The sequence below is a fragment of the Pagrus pagrus genome (assembly GCF_965226575.1).
Source record: "Pagrus pagrus genome assembly, chromosome: 15".
NCBI lineage: Eukaryota > Metazoa > Chordata > Actinopteri > Spariformes > Sparidae > Pagrus > Pagrus pagrus.
The window spans coordinates 17,320,926-17,330,525 of record NC_140199.1 but is presented as its reverse complement, the minus strand read 5'-3'; the positions used below and the strand labels follow the sequence as shown (position 1 = coordinate 17,330,525).

The following is a 9,600-nucleotide window of genomic DNA, read 5'->3' as shown; positions in this document are numbered from 1 at the left end:
TCGGGTACGGGCACCGGAAGCTCCACTGCAGGGAAAGAGGGAATAACGTCAAGCGACCAGAGATACCGGATATTTGATGTTTTGATTTCAAAATAAAAGGGGCATTTTGGTATGAACTATTTGAAACGTTTGAGGTGTTTATTTCTTTACTGTTTGACTAGAAGAGCCCAGTTAATGTTACTATACCAAAACATGAGTGAAAACATATGAGCGTAGACCAGGAGTATATTTACAAACATATAAATGTATTTGCTCATGAAAGTCATGAAATTAAAACCTAAAAAAAAGTATAAAAACCGGAAATGTCTGAGTATAGACATTTACACAATGTGAAAATTAGTTAAATATGGATCAAATCGAGTAAAATTAAGCTTTGCTTTTGTTTGTTTTTCCATTATTCGCTTCATACAGAATGAAAGGAGAGTTAACTAAAGTCACACAAAATGTAAAAAAAACTAATTATAAATGAAAAATAAATCACTGAATTAAATCTTTTTTCACAAAGTACGGCTGGCTCGAATTTATACGCAACACGTACGAAATCACACTTAATTCAAAGGAAACAGACAAAATCATGCTTCATAACATTTATTTTGAAAGTCCACACAGGAACTGACGTGCATCGCTTCGGCCCGCTTGACGCGCTGTAGGAGAGCCACAGAGGACGGTGGGAGGAAGCCAACTTGGAAACACCGCGGAGCGAAACTCCTCTTGTTCAACACTCAACTGGTCCGGCGGTCGGCGGCTCTGGACGCAGGCAGACGGCGGCTACGCAGACCGGGTTGTAAATGAACCTCTGCGGCCTAAATTCACACCAACCCTCCGTCCCGTAAACCACCTGGAAGTTTAAACTTCGCTACAAACTTTCGGCGGGGGCTCCTCAGTCCGAACTCGTTAAGTCGTTTTGTCTGGCTGGCCCGTGGACCGAAGCGTCCGTCTCCACATGTTTCTGCCTCCTTCCTGCTAGTCTCCAAAACAACCAGGTGAGCGAGGCCGTCTGGCTCCCCCGGGGACCTGCGCAGGTAACAGGGTTGGTTTACCTGTACGCACACGGTGACGCACGGATTCCCCTTTCGCCCAACGGCTCTTTCACAGCCGCCGGAGAGCAGCACCGGGCGGCCGCCGAGCAGCAGGACGGTCGTGGATCTACCAGGAGGGAGCGAGACCCGGCGGAGGGAGGGCAGGAGAACCCCCGCGGTGATGAACAGGAGAGGACCAGCGGTGGACACGATGTTCGCCGTCGGTGTTATCTGCCTCCAAGGTTGGTTACAAGCTTCTGTACATTTTCACACACGCACTTCTATTTATTTCAATTCACGTTGGTGCTTTAAAGAAAGAAAAACATCAAATAACCGAAGCTCATTGATGCGGACCCCGACATTGACCTCCATGCTTTTCTAAAGGATTGGCTGCTGCTGCTGGTTCAAGTTAGTTCAATGGGCTGACTGCCTGAGAGACACAGCAGACACACTGCTGAGAGTGAAAGTCATGGATACTGCTGGATTTCTTAAGAGGAAGGCTTTCTATTTAGTTAAAATTAAAAGAGTTTAGACTAGATTTTGTTTTGGGGGGGGTCTGTGGAGGCATGGGGGGCCTCCCCTCCCCCATTGAACCCAGTTTGGGGGGGGGGGGGGGGACAACAACTGCAGTTTCTGCAAGTATACCAGTCTCCTGCCTTTTTCAAATGGCCAGAAAGGAGAAGAGTTGAAATGCTTTTCAGTGGAAAAAGAATTAGCTGTGTTTACACAACCCAAACAACATATCTGTTTGCGTATTACACTAGTTACACAGTAATTAGATTTCTCATCTGGAACCGGGCAGCAAAACTATGATGGTAGGCTTTCAGCTATCACTGGAGGCAGCCTCGCCATGTCATTATGTATTCCCTGGAGTATACTTCCATCTTCACACAACACATTGGATACGCCATTTCTGATTATCATATTCATAACTCTGTTTGCATGTTTGAACTGCCTCTCTGAGCCCCCAGCTTGGCATGCTTTCCTGGGCGCCATTCAAATGCACGGGTGGAGAGCTGCCTAAAAAGAGGAGAGCTTGGAAAATATAAACTTAACGTGACTCAACGCCATCGCACATTGTTCGAAGCCTCAAAGTTCATAACCCCGGCTGCAGACGGAGAAGAAAGCCATGAAAGGATCCTTCCTAGTTTGTGCAAGGAATGCTCTCATCCTGCCAAGGATCGGGCTCATTAACTCACCGCTCATCATGTCAAAACTGAGTTGGTTTTATCTGATCCCCACATGTAGACTGAAACGTAGACGACACACAGATTGTGTTTGCCAGGGTCTTCAACGCAGCCCCAATAGTCGGAGTGGCTGAAAAAATTCCTTTAAGTTGAAGTGTGTGTCGCCCCCCTCCAGTCCTCCTCATGGTGCCCACTTTGGGATGAATGTGTCCTCTGTGTGTAGGCAGCAGGGGAGACGGAGACTGCTATGGGTTTGTGTTTATAAGATTCATGAATAGAGCCAAGGCAGGTACTGTCATGACAGCCGCGCGTTGTAGAAAACCCCCATTTTTAAAAGGGCTCTCTGAATGTATCAAAGCACTGCAAAAGGGCCAGAAATGGCGGCGGGAGAGACATTTTTATAGTGGCTTTTTTATTCCCACACCAAACAAACCATGTTTCTGGAGGGTTGTCTGATCTGCAGGATCTGGGCACCGCTCTCAAATATTTACCCAGATCTTTTTTTATTTTTAGTTTACAGTAATCACTCTGTTTTGCCGTTCCACTCTTTGCTTTTCCGTATCTGGATCTGGTTTCTATTTGTGGCTGACCAGCTCCTGACGCAGCTCTCAGAGTACATGAAAGCCACTTATGGAGTTAATGTCCATAATGTTAATGCAGCAGCTCTTGGCCTATCCGCCTACCTATTGCTTTCACTCTTCCTCCTCCTCGTCTTCTTCTGGTATGTTTTTCATTCTCCTTTCCCTCTCTGCTTCATCAAGGCAATCTCATTCCTGAAGTATTTATGTGAAAAAATATGTGACTGGGCTTATTGCCGACGAGCTGAGATAGATGTGAGATGTTTAAGTAACATCCTCACACACTCGCCTCTTCTCAGGCCCTCCTTTTTGATCTCTCTGTGCAGCTGGAGAAGATCTGCACGTCAGCTCTCCTGGCGCATTAATGATTTGGATGCCGCTGCAAAAAATGTAATTCACCTCCTGGTGATTTAGAGATGTGCAGCCACATTTCTTGATACAATTCTCCAGTAGGTCCAGCTTTACTTTATCGACTTTGCGTGTCTTCTCTCCGTCTTCTACACCCTACTGTAAAACAAGATACTGTAACTGAACTGCAGGAGCGGCAAACCACAGCTAAATTATTGGGTTTGTGTAATTGATTTGTTGTTTGCACACCTTTCAGATGGTGTTTTGCCCAGAAGGATAACAGATACAGGAAGTCAGTGTTGTGCAGTAGCTCTCCTGTATTCAGGAATCGACCAGTGTTTTTACGAAGTGGTGGTTCCACTGCTTTTATCAGGAGGTCCATAAATCTGCAGCATTTGTACCGTTTGAGCTCGGTGTCTGCAGAGATCCCATTTGGCTTTTTAACGGGATGTTTTGTCGGCGTACCCACCTGCTGCTGCTCTATTTTAAAACCCATACGCTTGGCTCTTATTAACCCGACTTTGGCCCTGGGCTATTTGGCTGCATACTGGTCCTCATTCTTTGAATACTCTGATTCAGAGGGGATGAAAGGATGGTGCCTAAATAAACACAGGAATATGTCATGAGGAGTGGAATATGTCTGTGTACTATCAGCGGTTTATTCTGTGGTGGACAACAGTCGGATGAAATCGTACTGTTGGAATTTATTTGCACTCATTTGACTGGATTACAACACAGAGCTCAGCATGAGATTGTTATCTTTCGTGCACAGCTGCTGATGTTGATCTCAACACGTAACTCAGTTTTTTGATGTGGGCCCTTTTGTCTTGTTTTTTCCACCACAAAGATTGATTCTGATGTCTCATTTGTTCTTTGTGCTGCAGGAATTGGATATGAACATCTAATACAATCCACCACAACAGTCCTCCAACGTGCTCCATCTTTTATCCCGCTTTGTTAAGCCTCTATGTTTAGTTCTTGTTGAGGCAGTGTCAGGCAGTGATGTGTTGCTTTAGTTTCCACAAGTGTAGTTTATGTAAGTGCTGGGCCATAATTCAGTACTCGCCATTGAATTTCAGTCATAGTGTGATGTGATCGTATTATCTGTTGTCTGAATTTACTGATGCCTATTATTACTAATTAAGGAGACCGTTAAACTGTATTTGGAAGTCATGTAGATTTGCATTAACAATGAAAACTTGGTGTCAAAAATTAGATTTACCTGTGATGGAATGTATCTAAATGCAATTTGCTCAGGTATAATATAAAATTATATAATTACAGCCCGGATCAGTACTGGACATGTGAGGCAGGTAATATCATCAATTCTGCAGTGTTTACAACATCAGTCATTTATCTACTGACATATACTTCTACTAGATATGCTACATCTATACTGACCAGTTCACAGTTTGAGCATTAATCCTAAAAACACTGATTGTGGAAAATGTTGTCTTTAATATTGTAATACGGATTTTTTGTCTTCTTCTCTGTGTAGAAATACTCTTAAAGATGAGATCCGTGCAGCCCTGTTGAGGAGAAATAAAAGAAAATTGGGCTCAGACCAGAACTGTCTTGAGTTGTTTTAAACTTGACAGACCTTGAATTTATACAAGCTGAAATAATTTTTATTATTTTCCACGGCTGTTGCAAGAATAGTCAAAGCTACCAGAGCGTGACAACAAACAAAGCATCGAGCAGAAAAATCCTGATGAATAGACTTAAATAATAAGATCTGGTTCCCAGTGTATTTGTGCGCATCTAAGAGTGTGACTGGTAGCACAAGTTTTGAGACTGGGGGAGGATTTCTCAAGGTCTTCCATGGCTCTTGTTTCTGGTCATTTATCAGACTATGTTTATTTGGCTATAGGTGGAGCCTATTGAACTTGAGAGCCCTCTTTTTCACCCAGTTGGTATGTGCAGTTTGCACTCACTCCATTATAGAGGGCTCTTCTCCCAGGGGAGGATCTTCTTGCACTCTCTCAGAGGTCACAATCATGGCTACCTAAGATGATTTGGAGTCCTCCTCAGTTCTAAATTGGCATGCCCGTGTCTCCTCTCCTCTCTGTCCTCCAGACCATGACCAAATGGTCTGCCATCTTATAGATGTTGAACCTGGTGAAGTGATTTTTGGAGGAGTAAAGGGGCCTGGAGTGAAGATGAATGTCTGGCTAAATTGTCATGAATGTGCATACTTCCTGCGTCCTCAAATTTAAAGAAAACAAGGTTTGACTGAGCAAAAGTGTCCCATTTGGCAGATGCATGTTACGACAGTATCTTTACCCATCCCTTGTGTTTTCTTTGATGTTGAAAAAGTAGAACGCAGTAGAAATGTAACAGGAGGAAGCAAGGTTGCATGCATTGTCATTTTAATAGAGCCATTCTTCTTTCTTGCTTGAATTGTCATCACTAAGCTTATTTTTCTTATGCTTCAAATAAATTGGTATAGCAAAAGGGCAGAAAATGCTTCATTGTAGCTTTATTTTATTTTAGTTTCTTGCTGCGATTCTATTTCAATGTCAATTGTTGCCAAAACAAGACTTCCATCAGTCAGAGGAAAAGAGTCATGAAGGAAATAGAAGGATAGATATGATAGCTTATAAGATATTGTGCCTGCTAACATTTTCCAAGGCGTAATGTTAAATTGATGTTTGGTATGTGTGTATAGAAAGTGTGCCTGCTGAGAATCTCTCTGATCAGAAAATGACCACTGTTCATATCGACCATTGCTCTCTGTGGGTCTCGTTGGCTCCTTGTCTGCAGTAAAGCCAAATAAACAGAGGACCGAGCTACTCGCTTTAAACGATGATCAGTGCACCTAATGACCCATTTGCTTGGGCTACTGTGTGTATGTGTGTGTGATGGCATTCATGTGCTTTGGCTCATGTGTTTGTGGTTCTGCTGGCTCTGCTGTCGGACCCCGTGGTTGTGATTGGAGTCTGGCCTTGCGGATCTGTCTCCGTTTCCTTCTTTCCTGTCGTAGTTGGTCCATTGCCCCTTGTGGTTGCCAGTCTTGTCTGGAGGGATCTCTGTTGTTTATTGACTTGGTGCCTGCCTGCACAGCTCTGTCTCCAGTCCGGGCTGCAGGAGTGGTTAGCGTGCACCCCGAACCACCACCCCTGCAGGCTTCGTTGTATTATGCTCAGCAAAGTTTTTTTTTTGCTCTATGGTGTTTCCAATTACTTTCTGCCATGCTTCAGTGGGAGAGTATGCAAGACAAGCTTTGTAATTTACACTGGCTTAAGTCCTGAAATGGAATTCTGATTATTTCAAAAACACAAATGATTCCAACCTAAATATTAATCCTCTAAATTAATGTTTTAAGATGGTTAATAATTCAAACAACAGTGGTGGTGAGTAGAGCTACAATGAGTAATTGATTGGTCAATTAGAAGTTTAATCGCAAACTACTTTGGTAATCTGAATTTTTGAGCATATTGCCAAACACTTACCCATTTTCAGCTTCTCAAATGAGAGGATATGATGCTTCCCTTTGTCATTCAGCACAGTAAACTGAATAACTCTTGTTTTTTTATTGTTGGTTGGACATAAGTCATTTAAAGAGGTCTCCTTTGTCTATGAGAAATTACAGCAGGCATTTTTTACTGCTTTCTTATCTTTTATAGACACAATTAATTAAAATTAATTTTTCAAGGTTTATGCTGGAAATCTTTTATTGGTTTCAGAAGCCCAGCCCACCTCCAAACCTAGCATACATTTATTGATTTATAAAAGAAAGACTAAGGGGAAGCAAGGACCGCCAAACCTGATCTGAAAAGATTCAGGAAGACTTAGTCCCAATCCAAAATGCTGTCAATCACAGCGGATTCTAATAGAGCTAAAACAACAACAGTTGTAATTAACACTCAGCAATGTCGGAAAGTATAGCTGTGAATTTCCCTCAGCAGTTCACCTTATTCATCTCGTGTCAAAGAACACATATTTCCTCCAGCAATGATTATGATGTGACACATTATCAGAAATGCTAGCAAGTCCGTTGGGATCAACTCGAGCATTAAACATGTTGACACAAAGACCTGAGATCCACAGAATATTATTAGGTAATTGCTGCCTGGATTACTTTTCAGAGATGTCAAATCCTTCCTAATAATATTCCAAATGTGCAGCTGTGTTCTCTGTTCTGATAAACCTTTAAACTCAAGGATCTCTGACTGGATGTACTTCATTAACCTCAGCTTTGTTTTTGGTCTGAAAGCCCACTATCACACTCGGATATATTAAAGTGTCTACGCTACGCTACCACGCTGTAAACGGTGCAGTGTTATCTGTCTAACATCCATTGTATCTCTTCTGTTAGATAAAGGTCCAGTGTCTCATGCTGCGTATTGTTAAGTCTCCCAGCCCTAGACCCTGGTTGGGTCTTGGTCACTAGGAACCAGATTCTAGTTTGAGCTGTGTTTGGGTGTTCTTGCCTTATTTGGTTGCAGTGATCCTTCAGTAATGTGCCATTATTGTTCTCTTATCAGATGCACTTGCTGACATTTGCTGACCATCTTAAGCCGCAACCCCGTCTTATCTGCTGTTGATGGGTAACTGACTTGCTATTAGTGATAACCTATGGTTTCATGTTCCCTTTTAAATGATAAATACAGATGTTTTTACTGGTTTGACACTCTGCAGATATCACCCACTCCGACAGTCGTAAATCCTTACAACAACTTTCCCCCTGCAGGGCAGGTGTGAGGCCCTGGTGAGGGGAGGCTTGCCTTCAGAGTGAAACAAAATCCCTGTTTTGTTCCCCCTGTTGGTGCCAAAGCATTCAAATGCATCTGATCGAAACGTGCAGGAATGCCTAATTTGGCTTCAGCCGGTTTGAAGGGGAAGGGGGGTTAGAAAGGAGGGCAGGAGAGGAGAAAGGCGTCTGGCATGCCATTGCATAATCCCGGCAGCCATTAACTCATTGTGTCCCGAGGCTGAATGAACTCATCATAGCAACGGGCCACAGGCAGAGTGACATCGGGCAGCTCTCAATCAGCCCTCGGCTCCTCCCCGCCACACCAGCAGATTTAAACAGGCTGAAAAGGCCACTGGTGTTTAATGGGAACGGCCTTCAGCTGTGTTTGATCTTGTAATGAATGGGGTCAGCTGGCTACAACTGACCCTGCAGAGAGCCCAGTTGTTGTTTGGAGAGAATGTATTTACCTTAAGTAGTATGCACATCATTGTATCTGTGCTGATTTGCTGCATCACCTGGCTTATGTGTTCTCTGCCATGTTTTTGTTTCTCCTCATTATGCCGTGTCTTGTCTTTTTCCGCTGTGGGTTACAGTTTAGCTCAGAGGCAGCAAGAAGGGCCAAATCTGTCTCCATGGCATCCTGCACAGTGTTAACCTCCTGGTCCTGGTACCTGACTAAACGTGCAGAGCTGGGATTCACTCTGCACGATGGAGCCAGCAATAATGTATGACTGGTGGCTTTATCAGCTCTTGGCACGGGGTGCATGTGAATGTTGTTGAGCTTCCCAGGTCCTTTGAATCCACACTCATACATTTTGGATGTGAACCAAGTGCCATACTGGTGTTCTCCCAGGCTTTGGAGTAGAAGCACAGTCGTATCTTTTCAGTTCACACCAAGAACAATAATTCTTGAAAGGGTTTTCATTGAAATCGTCCCTGAATTATATGTAGAGATGAAGAAGATATTCTTCAGAGTAGTTTTAGGAAGAGATTTCTTTGTGTTCAGCACATAGCCCCAAATAATTTGTTGATTTCATGTGACTGACAGACAGGCATGGCTGATACCTCCTGTATGATTGATCTTGATCAGTAAGAAGACTGTGTGTTTGTGCAAGCTGAAAACATTTTGCGGACAACGTGTTATTATCCATCACATCCTAGTGTATCAGAATTGGCTCCTTCACAAGCAGGCTTCAGGCACATTGAGTTTAAAATTGGACAATTTTCTTTTTTCACCATCCTCTGTCTTTGCTGCAGTTAACCACCTCACTATCCAGAGCTTCACTTTCTTAAAAGTAGAAATCCACTCTTTGCCACGGTCCATTTACTTGGTGTTCTTTGTTATGCTCTCTACAATGTACGCAGCCTTGCTAACTGAACTGGTCAAATTCTTTGCGCTTACAACTGTGGTGACATCTGTAGTTGGTCTGAATTAACATGTTGGCTTGTATGGCCTTGTGGAAAAGCTTCTTTCTCAATCAGGTCATTGCCTTTGTTTTCATTTTTGACCTCCAACCAGTGTTCTGGCTTAACTCAATATCATTTCTTGTGGTTTGCGTTAGCCGACTAACACTCTGTCTCCTTTTGACTTATTTGTTTCTCTTGTGTTCAGCACAAAAAGTTCTGGTAAATTCTTATTTTACAGTGAGATCACAGCAGTCTTTCTCTGAGCTCACCCGACTTTCTGTGGAAACTTTCCTTTTGTGTATTGCGGTAAGAAGATTGTATAAAATGGCACCATATTTAATAGTATTGTTAGTTTTAGTAGAATC

General features: G+C 43.0%; 1 protein-coding gene across 1 annotated transcript in view; it reads left to right on the top strand.

The window, feature by feature from the left end:
- Nucleotides 1-591: 591 nt before the first annotated feature.
- ptk7b (protein tyrosine kinase 7b) overlaps nucleotides 592-9,600 on the top strand; it is a 77,062-nt gene continuing 68,053 nt past the window's right edge. The window contains exon 1 of the mRNA XM_084376090.1: nucleotides 592-1,261. Coding sequence (XP_084232216.1) covers nucleotides 1,201-1,261 — 61 coding nt within the window. The 5' untranslated portion in view covers nucleotides 592-1,200. The remainder of the gene's footprint in view (nucleotides 1,262-9,600) is intronic.